This window comes from Kwoniella bestiolae, chromosome 1, assembly GCF_000512585.2.
Source record: "Kwoniella bestiolae CBS 10118 chromosome 1, complete sequence".
In the NCBI taxonomy this organism is placed as follows: domain Eukaryota; kingdom Fungi; phylum Basidiomycota; class Tremellomycetes; order Tremellales; family Cryptococcaceae; genus Kwoniella; species Kwoniella bestiolae.
In genome coordinates, this window is record NC_089241.1 from 1357851 (window position 1) to 1374770 (window position 16920).

General features: G+C 46.5%; 6 protein-coding genes across 6 annotated transcripts; 3 read left to right on the forward strand and 3 right to left on the reverse strand.

Annotated features, from left to right (window-relative positions):
- Positions 1-260: 260 nt before the first annotated feature.
- On the forward strand, positions 261-2505 carry I302_100519 (uncharacterized protein; the record flags this gene model as incomplete). The annotated part of the gene is made up of 12 exons (XM_019190535.1): positions 261-306; positions 369-604; positions 677-736; positions 800-821; positions 891-985; positions 1053-1074; positions 1177-1308; positions 1386-1443; positions 1526-1772; positions 1854-1903; positions 1991-2356; positions 2418-2505. The coding sequence occupies 12 exons, from the start codon at positions 261-263 to the stop codon at positions 2503-2505; spliced, it is 1422 nt and encodes a 473-aa protein (XP_019047283.1).
- Positions 2506-2892: 387 nt separating this feature from the next.
- On the reverse strand, positions 2893-4849 carry I302_100520 (uncharacterized protein; the record flags this gene model as incomplete). Its single annotated transcript, XM_065869093.1, has 6 exons — positions 2893-2984; positions 3056-3127; positions 3200-3236; positions 3300-3821; positions 3901-4439; positions 4495-4849. The coding sequence occupies 6 exons, from the start codon at positions 4847-4849 to the stop codon at positions 2893-2895; spliced, it is 1617 nt and encodes a 538-aa protein (XP_065725165.1).
- Positions 4850-5400: 551 nt separating this feature from the next.
- On the forward strand, positions 5401-6840 carry I302_100521 (uncharacterized protein; the record flags this gene model as incomplete). The annotated part of the gene is made up of 4 exons (XM_019190537.1): positions 5401-5737; positions 5889-6301; positions 6501-6586; positions 6651-6840. The coding sequence occupies 4 exons, from the start codon at positions 5401-5403 to the stop codon at positions 6838-6840; spliced, it is 1026 nt and encodes a 341-aa protein (XP_019047285.1).
- Positions 6841-7198: 358 nt separating this feature from the next.
- On the reverse strand, positions 7199-9442 carry I302_100522 (uncharacterized protein; the record flags this gene model as incomplete). Its single annotated transcript, XM_019190538.2, has 13 exons — positions 7199-7239; positions 7293-7365; positions 7437-7557; positions 7628-7709; positions 7780-7898; positions 7956-7969; positions 8041-8418; positions 8492-8547; positions 8629-8673; positions 8751-8794; positions 8894-9042; positions 9145-9157; positions 9237-9442. 13 exons carry the CDS (start codon positions 9440-9442, stop codon positions 7199-7201), a joined length of 1341 nt encoding a protein of 446 aa, XP_019047286.2.
- A 703-nt stretch (positions 9443-10145) lies between these two features.
- On the reverse strand, positions 10146-14378 carry I302_100523 (uncharacterized protein; the record flags this gene model as incomplete). The annotated part of the gene is made up of 17 exons (XM_019190540.1): positions 10146-10184; positions 10253-10433; positions 10552-10856; positions 10957-11103; positions 11163-11286; positions 11372-11641; positions 11701-11807; positions 11868-12046; positions 12127-12195; positions 12267-12688; positions 12756-12927; positions 12989-13139; positions 13207-13296; positions 13360-13613; positions 13680-13911; positions 13969-14141; positions 14240-14378. The coding sequence occupies 17 exons, from the start codon at positions 14376-14378 to the stop codon at positions 10146-10148; spliced, it is 3054 nt and encodes a 1017-aa protein (XP_019047288.1).
- A 360-nt stretch (positions 14379-14738) lies between these two features.
- I302_100524 (uncharacterized protein) lies at positions 14739-16737 on the forward strand (the record flags this gene model as incomplete). Its single annotated transcript, XM_019190541.1, has 6 exons — positions 14739-14805; positions 14874-14990; positions 15102-15494; positions 15595-15790; positions 15899-16038; positions 16103-16737. 6 exons carry the CDS (start codon positions 14739-14741, stop codon positions 16735-16737), a joined length of 1548 nt encoding a protein of 515 aa, XP_019047289.1.
- Positions 16738-16920: the final 183 nt, after the last annotated feature.

Sequence of the window (16920 nt, forward strand, 5' to 3'; positions counted from 1 at the left end):
TTTATACAGCAGATCAGGTAGTATAGGTCAGGAAAGTGATAGATTGGTTTACATCTTCATGCATCTTTCGAGTGATGATTTATGGTCAATGCCCGAATAAGCTGCTTTGCACGTGTCCGTGTCCGTCGAGTGATGACGTTTGTTCAAAGATAACAACAAATGCCATTCATCAATGTTCTCATCAACATCTTCCATACATTTGATCACACGATAACCCCTCACTGAACCAGAGTGACTGAGCTGGCTGCCTACGCTTAGATATGACGCAGAGTGTGCATCTGGTAGTGCTCATCCACGGATTATGGGGTGCGTCCACCTTCTCTTTCCCCTTTGATGACTTACTGAAATTTTGGACCAATGGTCCATAGGTTCGCCATCCCACTTATCAGTAGCCAAAGAGGAGCTCGAGAAACTGTGGAACGGGGATCGTGTATCTCAAGATGTGGATGGTCCGGCGGAGGATCCGACAATCACCAGCGAAATGAGAGAGGAAGGTGGACATGGACATGGAGAAGAGGAGTTGGTGATTATGATAGCTGGGGGTATGACTAGTCAGTTGACTTATGATGGCGTGGATGTGTGTGCTAGTAGAGTAGCATATGAAGTGGGTGTCATCTCACAAGGTGTATAGAGTGCGATATGATAGGTCGTAGCTGACGAGTGGATGATGACTCAGGTAGACAAGAAGATAAAGGAGCTGGAGGGTGAGGGTAGGAAGGTGGACAAGTTTAGTGTGGTCAGTTGTTGATTCCACTATGACGTTCCGAGTGACGACAATAGCTGACCCGAGATGGAATAGATGGGATACTCATTAGGAGGACGTAAGTAGTGGAACCTCCTGTTCAGTATCTCTTTGGAGGATGAGCTGACGATACTCTGATAACACACAGTCGTCGCTAGATATCTCGTTGGGTTGTTCCACTCCCGTCAACCGTCATTCTTCGATAAACATCATCCTGTATCATTCTCAACTATCTCTACACCTGTAAGATGCATTTCATAGCTGAATCTGAATGCGAGGAGGAATAGTAGCTGATTTAGTGGATATGCAGCATTATGGAATACCCAAGTACAGTGAGTAGTATCTCCATCTCGTATGTCCGCTGTTGCCTGCTCCATCATCTACAACAGAACGGAGGAGCGGGTCATCATATTGACCGCTCATGATTCACCTAGATACGCTTCTGTCTACCGTTCTGTGCTACCTCGGTGCCAGGATTATGTCAAGGTCAGGTGAACAGCTGTACATCGTCGACAATTACTCGGATGAGGATCAGAGACCTCTACTGGAAATCATGGCGGATCCGAGTGAGTGAATGTCAACATGCCTTAGACAGAATGATTTTCCTCCCGACGATGAGGTTATGACTAATCATTCGATATAGGAGGTATATTCTATCAAGGCTTAGAACGATTTGATAGTTTACAGATATATGCTAGCGCGTAAGCATCACCTTGGATCCTATCCCATGAGCTCACACGCAAAATCGCTTCTCTTCGGCTGACTGACACCTCTCCACCACAGCCTAAATGACAATTCCGTCCCATACCCCACAGCAGCTATCGAACCAGTGGACCACTTCGCTCAATGGGAGGATCGCGATATATCAGTTAATTCAGATGAAGATGGTATTATCCAATCATGGCATGCAAATGAACCGAATGGAGACGCCGATGGTAAGAAGAAGTCTAATGAAGGGAATAAGAATGGGCTTGGGATCAGATTGGGTACTTTGCCTCCTGTTTTGAGGTATAGATTTCCCTTCAACTATGTGAGTTGGACTTCCGCCATTGTCCGGTGTATTCTCAAGTTAACGACAAGGCGAGCGCTGATGAGGAATGTACTATGACAGATCATTCTTCTGCTCTTCCCTATCATGTTACCCCTCATCATCATCCTGATGTAAGTCTCAGTAGCCTTCTCTGATCATCCAAGTTTCCTTATCAATAAGCTCTGTCGTATTCGCTCACACACATACACACCTTGTAGCCTTGCAAGACAATCATTCGACACCCGCCGATCCAAGCGCCGACTGCAACTTCTCTCTCAGACCTCCTCGTCCTCCTCATCATCGCAAGTACCAAGCTCCGGCGGTCTATCGATCCAGGCACTACGAGATGGTATCCGACGAATCGAGCGATCCCTCGAATCAGATTTGGTAGAGAATCAGGAATTACTCGATTCACCAGCTTTGCACCACCGTCCACGTCACGGCGTTGCGGACGAGGGCGATCTGAAGGTGATTCTGAAAGATAGTCAGATGAGGATGTGTTACTGGTTGAACCAATTACCTCTTGAGAAATACTTGACTTGGTGGCCTGAGATCACGAATGCTCATGCTACTGCTATTGTCCGGTGGGTCGTGCTGTCATTTCCTGGTATTCTCGTTCGAACGCTGATGCGTATTCACTCGTAGAGATCCACATAAGTTCCCTGTTCACGAGAGGGGACGTGGTCTGATTAGATTATGGGCTAGGAACGTCCTGGATAGACCGAAAGACTAGATATAGATTGACGGTGTATAGGATGCTTTCTTCGGTGGATCAGTCATGATATATGAGAAGGTGGGATAGGTAGGTAAGATTGTACACGACATTTATGATTCCATGAATGTTACTAATATGACATTACGACGTCTTGACATACAACTTTAGAGCGATGATAACGTATCTTATACAAGAACTGTGGAAAGACGTGACTGCTGATTACAACTATCCTGGACTGATACAAGAAACACACTTTGTCATCTTCCCACAAAGGACGTCAAATAAGAAAGATACAACGCAGTCACTATAGGGAGCAACGACCAAGAAACCAAACATGATCATGTTGTCCAATGATGCCTGTGAACCAAGTGACAGATCAAGTAGCCTAAGAGGATGATACTATATTTACCGATATTTCCTGAAAGATCCAAACCAGTCATCCGATTTTGACCTCGATCTTGCCTTTGGCCTCGACATCTTCTCTCTCGCTTCTGACACTATGCTCCGCACAATATCAAAAGTCAACGACGTCAAAGATTTTTATGAACGTACGAAGGTTCTAGCTCACTCATTCGTCGTGTCTCATCTTGCAACCTGATCGAAGAATCTGATTCCTTGCGCTTGAGAAGTTTCGCCATCTCTATAGAAAATCTCGTCAGCTCAGCACAGTATGGATCTACCTTTCCCCAACGTAGCGACTAGCTGTACTGACCTTTCCAAGGTGTTGGTGGACTTTCACTCGGATCCCTCTGTAGAGCTCGATTCGGTCAGCTGCTTGCCACTTCGGATCGGGTCAACGTTCGCTAACTCACTCTACCTTCAAATACCTCCACTGCCTTCTTGACCCTCCCACTCATCTTCCTCTTATCCCCTCTACCTTGTTGCGGATATATAGGATTGCCATATTGGGCGGTCCTCAGCATGTCGGAACACCTGATAGTCCGGATAGGCTCGAAGCTCCTTCCAGAGGGATAAAACGCTGGGACTGATTTGAGCTCTGTTTCCCTTTCCTTTCTCATATGATGATCCAGCATGCCGGTAGATTTTGACAACTTCTCTTGTTCCCTTTCTTCCGGTCGAATGGAAGAGGTAGGTATTTTATCGAGTGCCAAAGAATTTGATCGAGATAATGGAGGAAGGTTCCAGCTGGTCAGAACCTCGTCGTATAGGTTATCTTGTCCCACTTCGAACGAGTTCTCAGGTTGGTCATGCAACAAAGAATCTTCGAAAGTTCCTACGCAGCCCGCGGAGGGGGTAGGGGAAGGGGACGGCGAGGGGCTATGAAAGGAAGAGGGTCGACCGGAATTTGGAGTAGGAGGAGTATGGATTGTATCCTGAACCAACGTGCATCATCAGTGTAACCCTGATGGTTAAAGGGAAGGACAAGGACCGGGGCCCATGAGCGAGACTTACCTTCGTTTCATGGTGTTTCACATTATCCAACATGATTGAGCTGGGCCGTCGAACGATGTTGAGCGGCCTCCAACTTTCCTTCACACTTGTCGGAGTAGTTCTCTCGATCAGCGATTCGAACGATTCATTGAGGTATGATGAGGGGATGGGCTTCCTTCGGCTGACATTATCCTTGAGTTTATGGGGAGTTGTAGCTTCTCGAAGCAAATTGGATGAAGGCTTGTCACGAGTTATTGGTCGTTTGCCATGTGACTCGCTAAATGTATTGAGTGGTCTTTCTTCAAGTGCCGAGGCGGTAGATGTCGGATGGTGTCGATGTCGATCAGCTCTCTGGGGACGATGGGATGATCGCGGAGTACTATGGGTCGTCGAGAAGGGATCTCTGTGTCCTGTTTCCGGTACAGGGACTGTTGATAGAGGCATCTCGAAGAGAGACCGAGCCTGAAGAGAGTGATTCCACTCTGGGCTGTAAAGCGGTTCTGGGGCTACCTGTACGGACGAGGTAGGGTGACGTGAACGAAGTGGAATAGGTGGCTGAGCTGTTGGCCACATGTTAGCTAGTGTATGATGCAGAACGGGTGCGGTTCAGCTCACCTCCTCTTCGCCTACCTCTGTTGATCCACTCGTCATCCCTCAAAGGCATCATCACTGGACCGGTAACATGAGGTTTCAGTGGTTTGGGTCTCAGTCCTTCATCTTGCTGGTATCTTTTCGAAGGTTGGGTTGGAAAAGCTGATGTAGCTTCGTCCAACGACACCTTTCGATCTTTCGACTTGGTGATTGACAGGGCTCTGCCTATCTTGCTGACCACCTCCATAGCTCGGAATTTACGACTCTTACTTGATTCTGCCAAGTGTTCGATCCCTGTGCTTCTGTTCAGAGGCTGAGGGTTGAGGTCGGTAGGTGCGAGTGGCTGCGTGGATGAGCGAGAGAGATGTCGGTGGTTCATCCTGATGGGTGGCGAGGTTGATAGGATGAGTTGAAGTGGGTGGGAGAGGTGAGGGGATGAGCCGATTACAGGTTGGTTGGGTATAGCCAGATGAGGATTGTGATTGACAGAGTGATAAAAAATGATTTTAGAGCGATGTTTTGAGTGGTCGCTGGTGACTGGTGAGGAGTGTGATAGTGTTGAATGTTGTTGTTCAACTTTGTGTATACTGTATACTGTATACTGTATACTGTATGTTCGTACTCCAGTTCAGAAATCAGTCTCGTTCTCTTTTGATTATGTGGACATACAAAGTGGAGGTGACAGCTTCTATTCAGGGTTACACCCAATAACAAATAAATCCTAATGATCATTACCAATACTCTGATACAATCCAGGTAATCATTCGTAATGACACTACGAATTCCCTTGTATGCCTAAAATCACTCGCTCCGAAAGTGACCGATCTTGAAATCACATCGTGAATCCTCTTGATCGTGAATTCATGTTATACGAATTTATAACATATTCATATCTCATCTTACTCCTTCAAACCCAACGTATAGTTCACCATGTCATCTCTCAGAGCGTATGCTCGTCCTCATCTCATCTCACGAGTGGTATCATGCCAACACATCACCTGTCGATACGCCCAAACAGCTTCAGCTTCCTTCGATTCGGAATCTTCGTCATCATCATCATCTTCTTCGTCGGCGCAGTATTCATACACTCGACGTAAAGCAAATGAAGAACCTTCAAACTCAGACTCGAGAAAAGGAAAGGGTCGATCCAACTCACTAGCAGATACGTATGTGTTTCCTGAGAAGGGTCGATTGGGGGGTCCACCCGATCCGTTCGAAGTTATGGCGTTGGAGAGGGGGGCTACTGAGTCGGAGGTGAAGAAGCAATGTGAGTGGGAGTGTTCAATATTACCAGACAACAGCAGTACTATTTATGTCTTCAATTTCTGAGGGAAGAAATGAATACTATTCAAATCATCTCCTTCTTCCCTAATCAGAATTGTCATCCCTCCGATCGGTTTTTCTAACCCTTTTAAAAGATTACAAGCTCGCTCTCCTCCTTCACCCCGACTCCTCCCACCCCTCCTCATCCCACGACCACTTCTCAACCCTCAACCGCGCTTACACCCTCCTCTCCACCCCATCCTCCCGTTCCGCCTACCTCAAAACGGGATACGGCTGGAACCTCCCCTCGCAATTTACGCCCAACAGGCCGCCAGGCGATTACAGCATGCACGAGGAGATTATGCGGCGGGCCAAAGGGGGGACATCAAATTGGGAGAAGAGAAAGTATAGGGATGGGAGTCCCGATTGGGGTGGGTTCGACGGGTCAAAGGGCTGGAAAGGATTTAATGATCAGACGATGAATTTCGATCAGAATACGTTTTATAACGGGACGGGGGAGGAGAGGTATATGTCTAATCCGAGGTTTCTCTTTGTCTTGGGTATTGTGGTGAGTTATAGGTCCTCACTGGAGCTGGGGAGGGATACCGCTTGTTCTTCTTGGAAGTGGAGATCATCTGTTGTACTGTGTATCAACGCGAGAACTCCTGAGATAGTGAAATAGAAGTAGAGGGCATTGGGATCAGGCTAGGCTAGGCAGCAGTAACGGATCATCAGAAGAAGAATGCTGATTACCATTCTTTCCCCAGGGCTCATCTCTCGCATGGATGCAATACCACCGACTAGGCACAGCAACAGAGACGCACCGGGATCTGCTAGATAGACAGAATACAGAGTAGGTGGTGTTCCCCTCTCATAAACGGAGGCAAGCTAAAGCTGCCATTCATTGCACCTCGCAGCGCATCCCACGCATTGGCTCAGGCGCGATACGAAGCTGCCATCCACGGTAAAACGCGACGCGAGCAGATCCGACGTCGAGTGAGGGAAGCGGAGATAATGAAGGAGTTGGAGAAGATTGAGAGTGGGCAAGTCACCCCTCATCTGGCTATTGCTGCGCCTCCTCCGGAGTCAATATCTAATGATCGCTAGGAAGTGGAACAACGGAGAGGTATATTAAGTGTATCATGAGTTGCGAAGTTGTATAATACCGGGATGCCAGGTATGGCTATTTTGTACAACCTATGCATCCGTTTATCTATACAATAGGATCATGACTATGTTCTGGTTGGAAGCGAAAGCAGATTATAAAGATAAAGTGATCATACAAAGGGGAATTAGAGTAAATGTCAATATCACAAGGTTGCTGAAATCTTGAGCAATTATAGTAGGAGCGGTGTCGGAGGAAGTAGAGTTTGAGGTCGAGTAATTCCGATTCCTACAAGGTGGACTACGTGTGATGGGTCAGTTCTGTCACGACGATGACGATGCCGATGACGATGAATAATTCTTACCCATGAGGTTTCGCCGTTATTGGATTGGGTACCCAACCTGTCGGACCATCAGCCACTGATATACTCATCCCATGAAAAAGCGCAACTTACCATATGTGATACCAGTCTGCATGGACCAATCTGACGCCTGCTCAGTCTTCCATGTCCACACCACGTATCCAGACTGTGTAGGCATGGTTGAATCAGCTCCCACCCTGGTATAGGGTGATCACCGTATAGCCAACTCAGACTTACAGCCTGTTCATACACCCATGATTGGATTTCAAAGCTCCTCGCGAGGTAATCTACATACTCGGCTGAGAACTTTGAAGGGTCCGATCCTGTCTTTGCACTGCAGTCGCCGGGGAATTGAAGTCTATTTTGTACATTAGCAATCCGACACTTAACATACTTGTCGAAAGAAGGGTGCAGTGCTTCGTACTCACGGTCCAGAAGTTGTTAGAGTGTTGTCGTACCTCGCCCCTCTACCTTTCCCGTTCAGCCAGAACGCACAATCTGTATTTGCCGCTGTTTTGACAGGTGAGAGGATCAGCTTTGAGCCAATCTACCATACAGTCCAATCCAATCTAAAACTTACGTGTCCACTCTCCAACTATCGTCCAGTGCATGTTGTTGGACTGTTTTAGGTAATCTACCTGACTGCAGTACCACTCCAAATTCGCATTGTACCCCATTGAGAGAAGACCGAGGTCGAACCTGTCGCATCATGGTACGTCAGCGAAATTGCTTGACGGAAAGTCGAGCTGCACTCACATGGAATAGATGTGCTATCATATTTCATCAGCATGAGCAAAGTACACCAATGAGCCGAGCTGTTCCAGAACAAAGGCCGACTCACCGTATCCATAGCGACATCCCAATAATCAGGATCCCTCATAAACCCCTCCCAAACGTACAACCCCTGATAAGCCTGATCCAGCGCCACCGTTATCCTCTTCCCCCCTACAGCATCTCTAATTCTACTATACGCAGCTTGGTAGAAACTCTTCAGTATATTCACCTCATTCGGATTATTGGGGAACGGTTCATTCAAAACCTCTATAGCAATGACGGAGTTCTGATATTCGTCTTTCACGAATTCGAGGGTCATGGTAGTTAGGGCATTGAGGGTACGTTCAATATTGGTATCGTTGTAGAACCATTCGCGGACACCGCGGATTCCGGAATTGTCCCATGAGTTCTGACCTCCTGGGGCACCGTGCAGGTCGATCATCACCTGTTTGTATATATCCTCAGATAGTCAGCGGACGTGTGAGTTGAGAGAGGAGAGGGGAGGTGGTTGGACTCGCCTTGAGACCTAGACTTGCTGCCCATGTTACTGCCAATTTCAGGTAATCGTATGCCCCTGTCATGTCAACATAGGGTGTCAGTCTGGTTGGTACGCTTTGCCGTTTAGAACAAGCTGAATCAAGGTACTGCTACTGACCGACTAGGTAGGGTTCTCCATTTTCGAGTGGGATCACCGACCAAACTATCAATCCATCAAAGACATATATCAGCTCTGGCTCGACTTCAGGATATCATATAAGATCGGCGGAATAGACTCACACCCTATCTGTATACGTATAGTATTCAATCCCACTGCGGCGATACTATCCCACATCAATGTGATACTGAATCAGCTCCAGCTCTCATCAAACCTACTGTCCAGATACACAAGGCATATTCAGCCAACGCTAGTTTTCGCTCACTCCTTCATCTCCTCATATTTGAACCAAGTATTCCAATGCCTCCTGATCTCCCCCATCGTATCGTTCTGATAGTTCATGTATATCCCGTACGTCCACTCGTCCACTACCCAGTCGGGTTTGTTGAGGAATAGAGAGGGTGTGATCCATGGCTATGTATATGAAGGATCACCAATCGACGTATGGATCAGTTTAAACTACTTGTCTCGTACAACTGAACAGACCAAAAATAACCAAGTACAGATGACACTCACCTCCAACACCAACCTATTACACCGAGCACTTTCCCGTCAACTCCTTGTCTTCCATAGCGGCTTTTAAGATAGTATGCAGTGAAGCAACTCACCATCCCCCAATATTCACACCCCTCATCGGATCATGTCCCCAACTGAACCCTCCCCCATGTCCATTCTGTCTTTTGTCCACTTGTGAAGGTAACTCGACTTTCAATCTAGGTGATTCCCCTCGATAAGAAGTCGGAGACGCTTGAATCTCGAGGTTGAGTCGAAGAAATGATAATACAAGTAACGGTATGAAGTGTAATATTCGCATGATTGATGATGAGTGAGCATCAGCTAGAATGGGGGTCGTATTACTGGGGAGGGTACTGTATATATCTAGACCTATATCTAAATCTATATCAGTCAATTATGATCCCCAAGAATAACCTCAAAGTTGACCTAAAAGCATGAAAACGGCATGTCCTTCACGCTTTTCCAACGACCAAACGAACTTTTTCCAACTCAACTGCGCTTCTTTCCTTCGTTCACCCATCAATCAATTGATTGTGATTGATTGTGTGTTGAATGCAACCTACCCTGTTGTCCGCAGAGTTCGGTCGAAGGTGTCCGAGCCAGGGATGAATGATGATTGGTAGATTCGTCATACATGATTATGATTCAACTCGAGGCTATGCGTTAGTTGTTTTAGTATATGTAGCTAGGTCAAGAGAGTACCCCAAAGATACCCGATACCTTGTTTTTAGTAGAATGTAGAAAGTAATCCAACTTGATCTGATCATTATTCAACCTGATCAACATCCCGCACAGTTGAATTCAAAGGGACGTTGGTTGTTTTGATAGGATATTTCACAGTGTTTCCTATTGGTGGTGCCCCATATCCCAAGTTTAATTAGATTTAGATGGTCCGAGCTGAGACCACGATACGCGACTTGTCCAAGTTTGATTTCGATGCATATCTATCTATTTACACGATAGATGTACGTTCATTTCAGTGAGAATGAGAATGTCGGGATTTACAAGTTTTCGGAAGATACAGGTCCGACCATGACCATCTAAGATGAGTATCACACCAAACCATATCAGTAACCCGAATCGACAAGATCGGGAAGCTTTCACTCACCTTCACCTTACCCCTCTGGGTATTCTGATCCTTCTCAATACTAATATCCACCATAATCTTATCAAACACCGAAACGCTGATCTCACCTTTACCCTTATCGCTCGGGATCTTGATTGTATAGTTCTCGGGATCGAAGGTGTGTAAATCCTTCTTGAAGGTGATGAGACCTTCCAGACCAAGTCTAAATCGTCGATAAACAATCACAATCAGCTATCGTCTCTCGTCATATTGAACAAGTCAAATCACGACGGTACCAGGATCACAAGGCCGTGAGGGGTAAAACGATGACAACAACTTACTTGGAAACAAACACTGCCAAACCATTCTTAAAAGTCCTAATCACAAATGCCTCCTCCCTACTACTCTTCCCACTACTCGCATCGACACTCCCGGTCTTCTCGCCCCTAGCCTTCAATGCCAATCCCACATAGAACTCCACACTAGCTCGACCGGCCATCTGAGCCAGCCTATGTCGTTTATTAACGACGTTGAGCGTCTTCTCAACGTGGGATTTGGATTGTAGCGAGGGGTGAAGGGGGGTGTAGTTGATGGCTGCTGCTAGTTGTCTGTGGGCCAGGACATCGGCATACCGACGGATGGGGGACTACCAACACGATGGATTAGCACATATCTCAACCGGCTTACACGCCTCGAGCTTGATTTTTTGGCATGGTAGGACAGGTCATCTAGACCACTCAACTCACGGTGAAATGCGTGTATATCGGACTAGCCAACCCATAATGCCCATATGTCTCCTTCGAGACGCTCCCCGAACAGAAGTACTCAGCAGACAGCATACATCGAGTAGCCATGATTCTAACCAGAGTGTTGAACTCAGGCTCTTTCGGATCCTACAAACCGATCCTATCAGCTCAGCTCAATGAAGGAAAAAAGGGCGAGGGCAACTCACGACACAAGCATCCAAAGATTTAGCCAAAGCGCCCGAACTAGATACGTCCAGAGTCATATTCTTTCGTTTCTGCAAGATGTCTTGTAAGGCTTCGAAATTGGTTTTGGGTGGTGGACAATGTCGTCTATCGATTCAATGCACAAGAGTCTCAGCAGTGCTACACAACAAACGCCAAATGGAAGATGAGGAGAAGAGGAGAGCTGACTCACCTCAAAACAGCAGTAGCAGGGAACGTCTCCTGGATCTTAGCAGCCACACTGATATTCGCCAACAACATGAACTCTTCCACAAGACTGTTAGTCTCTCTCTGCTGTTTCTGCTCCACATCGATAGGTTCAGTACTCTCGGAGGAGTTCAGATGGATCTTGAGTTCGGGAGATGACAAGGACAGAGCACCGGCTCTCATACGTCCTTCCTTCAATTTGATGGCGAGGGTGTTGAGCAATCGAATCGATTGAGTGAGGGGATCATTCAACGATCTATCGCATACAAGTCAGCTCAGGATTCATGGCGAAGACCAGCAAAAAAAGAAGCTCACTTGTCATCCTTTCGAAGTTGAGCAGCTTCATACGTGAAAGCTTCTTTCGAAGCTATGACCGACTTGACGAATCTTACTTTGACGATCTCGGCTTGTTCGTTCATTTCCTATGCCAATGAGAAGTATGAGCTGAATCATTCAACAAAATGGGATGGACCTCAACTCACCCAAATGACGGAAAATGCTAGTCTCTCTACAAAAGGCCTCAGCGAACAAAGATTGGTACCAAGCAACGAAGGTAACATATCGATACGCTTGTCGACAAGATATACCGTGGTACCTCGAGAAGCAGCCTCAGAATCCATAGGATTATCGGGATGCACGAAATGAGAGACATCGGCGATGTCTATTCGTATTTCTCCGTCAGCTGCCTAACTCATATAGCTGGAATTCTATAACGTAAGAAAAGACAAAACAGCTACTCACGGACACCAGCCTCGACATTCCCATTAGGCAACTTCCTAGCATGTAAAGCATCATCGATATCTTGACAACCTATGGAACGAAGTCGAAACGATTATCAGCTGATTTTACAGCCTAAGGAGCGACATAGCTGGGACACTCACCAGGAGGATCAATACTACAAACGATCAAATCCCTCAAATCCTCTCTATCTCTCCATTCAAGGTTCTCAGCAGATTTGACAGGTACTTTCCATTTATCTCCTTCCTCAGGTAAACAATTCAGGATAGCTCTACCGAAAGGTCTATACGGAACTTCATATTCCAATAACAAACTTTCCTGTTCGGCTTCTTTCGATTCTACTTTACCTAACGATCTGACGAAATGGCCATCGGGGTATCGGGAGTTGACAGACCACGAATCGATAGTTACGAGGATCTTCTGATCAATGAGGGAGGGTGCCTGTCGGGTACGTAATCTGATACGAGGTAGGGAGGTCGATAAGGGAGTAGCGAACACAGTTTGTTGAGAGAGGGATGTAAGGGCTGCTTCGGACAATGAGGATCGATCAAGGTGGCAAACGTAGCTACACCATCATATCAGAAATTAGAACTTCATTTGCAGTGCACATGAAGGGAGATGCTTTGACTCACGCCCGCCAGTTCCTCTTCACAATTCCTACGACTTTACCAGTAGGCAAGATATCCTTTGGTTTTCTCTTGGTCTCCTCATCGACATCCATCTTCTCCGCTTTTGACTTTTCAGCTTCCTTCTCAGCGAGTCCAGGCGACTCGTCATCATCTGCATCGTCGTCTCGAAGAGCCACTGCAAGTGCAAGAGAAGTCAGCTAGGTCCGAATGAGACTAGTACGAAATGGACAGCTCACCATCCTGGTCGACTACTTCCGTTCCGGGTGCTTTCCATTCTGATTCAGGTAATATGTCAACTACTACCACATCTCCATCGACAGATCGGTTCATGGCTTCTCTACCAACGAGCAACACAGGTTTATTGAGACCTGGAACTCGAACGGTACCCTGAAAGCAGTCATATACAACAGTCAGCTCATTTGTTCAAGGGTTGATCATCCAAAGAAAAGCCCACCTCAAGATAGTTGTATGGATTAGCATTAAAGTGACCTTGGTGGTATCTTCCAGTCTTGACACCAGCAAGCAAAGTATCTTGAGGCAGATACTACGATCCCTCCTGCTATCAGCTTTTGTACTTCAAATAAGCTAAAAACAGAAGAGAACTGACATCTTGATATATCCTCTTTCCCTTTTTCTCCCCCACCGAAACTTCATCCACACCACCAACGACCAGATCGACCAGTCTTTCCCTCTCTTCACCTATTAAACCATCTACGTAATCCCTTGCTGAGATTGCTATCAGACCTTCACCATCTGCAATCTCTCTGTTCCGTCGATCATCGGTGAGTAGGATGAGTTTTGGGAATTTCGTGGTGGATTGGGAAATATGGGTGGGGTAGAAATGTAGAGTCTGACGAATCGCTATTGTGTCACCGAGGTATAAGCTATTCTTTTCACCTTGAATCATGGGGGGAAGTAACAGCTCACCTCTATCATTCTTATCGTTTATCGTTTCCTTCTCCTCGCCTTCCCCTTCTTTGGGCAATGTAGCGGTCTCTCGACGCTCTTCATTCCACCATACCCACACACATCTATCTTCGTCCTGAATAACCTGTTGTAATCTGTTATATAACGGTAATGATCTATGTCTTGTTTCTCTAATTGTCGTTGAAGGTATGATCAGTGGTAGAGAGGGTGGTAAAGCAGTCAAGAGATCGATCTGGACAAATGGGTGTATAAGCTCGGCATCATCGCTACGCAGGAGTGGGTAGCTTACCTGATGTAGCACTATGTTCGTGTCCACCACTAACCAGTGGCCATCACCATATTTGGTATGTTGCGTATACCCCTTGGCAGGAAGGACAGGTCGATATCCTGGAAAGTCTCGACAGAGATCACATCCCTCGAATCCACAAGGAATATCGTCTCGAAGATACCTCTCTCTCAGGACTACAATTTCGACAGACAAAAGTCAGTGCTAAGATACAACAGCTACGATCACTGCAGATTGAGCGAATCAAGAAAGCTGATCATGGTCCAAAACGTACTATTCAAGACCTTCCCCCTGGCCGTCTTCTTCAAGAACTTGTTCTGAGCGAGCGGTACATCTGCCCTAGCTCTTTTGAGGATGGTGATTGGAGGGTGAGGTTTCGATGAGCTCGGCAGAGCTGTCGTAGCTGATGCCATGGCGGTCGATGTTTCCCTTGCTTGTCGCCAGATATGACAGTGCTTACCACAGGTGAATATGGGGGTTGAAATGATGATATGAGCTGATCAATCGTGAATCATACTGAACTCATCAGATGGAGGCAAAGAATTGAAGATTAGAGGGATCGGTGTTATACCTTATTTGTAACGCTCACATTAAACATCCTTTGACACGTGGTAGGTCGATATGACGTCCACGTCTAGAAGTGAAAGTCACTCTTCATGTTCAAGCGAGCGAGGTAGATATCTTCTTCGCAGGTCAAGACAAAAGCTCTCTCTGCTCATATTCAAGATAGATACAACGAGATAGCACATGTGCACCAGAGAGGCAAGATCAAAATGGCACCTCCAGTCAAACAGCCAGAGAAACTGAGAATAGGATTCATCCATCCGGACCTGGGTATAGGTAGGTCTCGTTCAGCTACCAACAATGCATCTGCCAATATAGCTAGCTGACTCGGAGTATACTTGCAGGTGGCGCCGAACGACTCGTAGTGGATGCTTCCGTGTCATTACAGAATCTGGGTCATGAAGTGGTGATGTTTACCTCGAGACACGATCCAAAGAGGTGTTTTGAGGAGACGAGGGATGGTGAGTAAATATCACCCCTACCATTTAGTCCCAACATGTTCAGTATGGGTCGTGTTATGCTTCTGCTCTCATGCCCAGCAATGAGCTCATGTTTGAATATACGTGATTTAGGAACACTCAAAGTCCACGTCCTAGGCTCCTCAATCCCCCGGTCTTTATCATCTACCATCCCCCTAACCATAATCTTCTCAATCCTCCGTTCCCTCCTCCTATCCATCCTCCTGATCCTCTCAATACACTGGCCAGAACCAGCAGTCTTCTTCAACCCCCTCGCGCCTCTCAAACCATTCGACGTGTTCATAGTGGACCAACAATCCGTCTCCATCCCCCTGCTGAGGCTGTTGACAGGGACGAGGGTGGTGTTTTACTGTCATTTTCCTGATAAGCTTTTATCTGGTGGGTGGGAGATAGATATTGATGAGAAGAGGGTAGAACGGAAGAAAACGGGAGTGTTGAAGAGGGTTTATAGGTGGCCCATAGACAAGTTGGAGGAGTTTACTACTGGTCAGTCCCTCCCTAAGACAGCTCAAAGTGATATTACCCGAAGTTATGGAATTTGAGAAAGTAGGGAATGATTCGGCTGACTTGACTAATTGCTTAACAGGCCAATCGGATATCGTCCTCTCCAATTCCAAATTCACCTCCCAAGTCTACTCCACCGTATTCCCCTCATTGGCAAAACGACCTCCAAGAGTAGTTTACCCATGTATTGACGTAGACAACTATCAACCTTCAACAACCAAAAAGGGGAAAGGGAAGGGTAAAGAGAAGGTTGATCCAGAGATCGAGTTGATCTCGTCGTAAGTTTACTCGTTTCTCTCATGTTGAATTGATGTACATATACCATACAATACTGCGGGCTATCTTCTCAATCGGTAATTTGGCTGACCATCGGTTTGATGCCTCAGTGATAGACCCACGTTCCTCTCTTTCAACCGATTCGAAGCTAAGAAGAACGTAGCACTAGCTATCAAGAGTTTCGCCAAACTGCGAGATGATGGCTTGGTAGATGAAGACGAATTTGATAATCTCAGATTAGTCCTTGGTGGTGAGTCAGCTCTACAAATCTCGATTGTGTTCCGAGTATAGCTGATGCATGTTCCTACATATAGGCGGTTACGATAAAGACGAACCCGATAATATCACCACCCTCCAATCCCTCGAGAAACTCTGTAACGAGCTTTCCCTCCGACACCATACCATCTCATCTACCGATGCCATCCCCATCCCAGCTATGGAAAATACTCAAGTCCTATTCATCCTGAATTTCACAAACAACCAACGAAGTCACCTATTATCTGCATCCAACACCAGAGGATTGTTATATACACCCTCAAACGAACATTTCGGGATAGTCCCCCTCGAAGCGATGTCATGTGGTATCCCGGTTTTGGCGGTCAACTCAGGCGGTCCAACAGAGACTATAGTAGATTACACGCAATCTCCAGAGGACGGTACGGGATTCCTGAAATCGCCCAATCCCACTGAATGGTCGCAGGCGTTATCGACTTTACTCCATCTATCCGACGACGATCGAGAGAAGATATCGTCCAGTGCGAGAAAGAGGGTAGAAGATAATTTCAGTTTGAAGACTTTGGGTAAAGAGTTGGAAGTGGCCTCGAGAGATGCGATTGGCATGGGGAACATAAATGAGGTTATTGGAGATATTTTGATTTGGGTCAGTGCGGGGTCGATTGCCTTTGCGGCGGTGGGGTTGGCGGTGACGATTTATGTGTTGAATGAGTAGGTCGGTATGTATAGAGGTGGATGTATGTACTCGTTGCACTGTTCGAATCGGGTCGATCATACTTGTATTGAAGTTTGTCGTGCAGTATTGAAGGTCCATTTGAAACTTCGAGTAGTTGTCGATTATCGACCATTGCACTCTTGACACTTTCGTGAGATTGTCTCATGCCATATCCAGAATTAT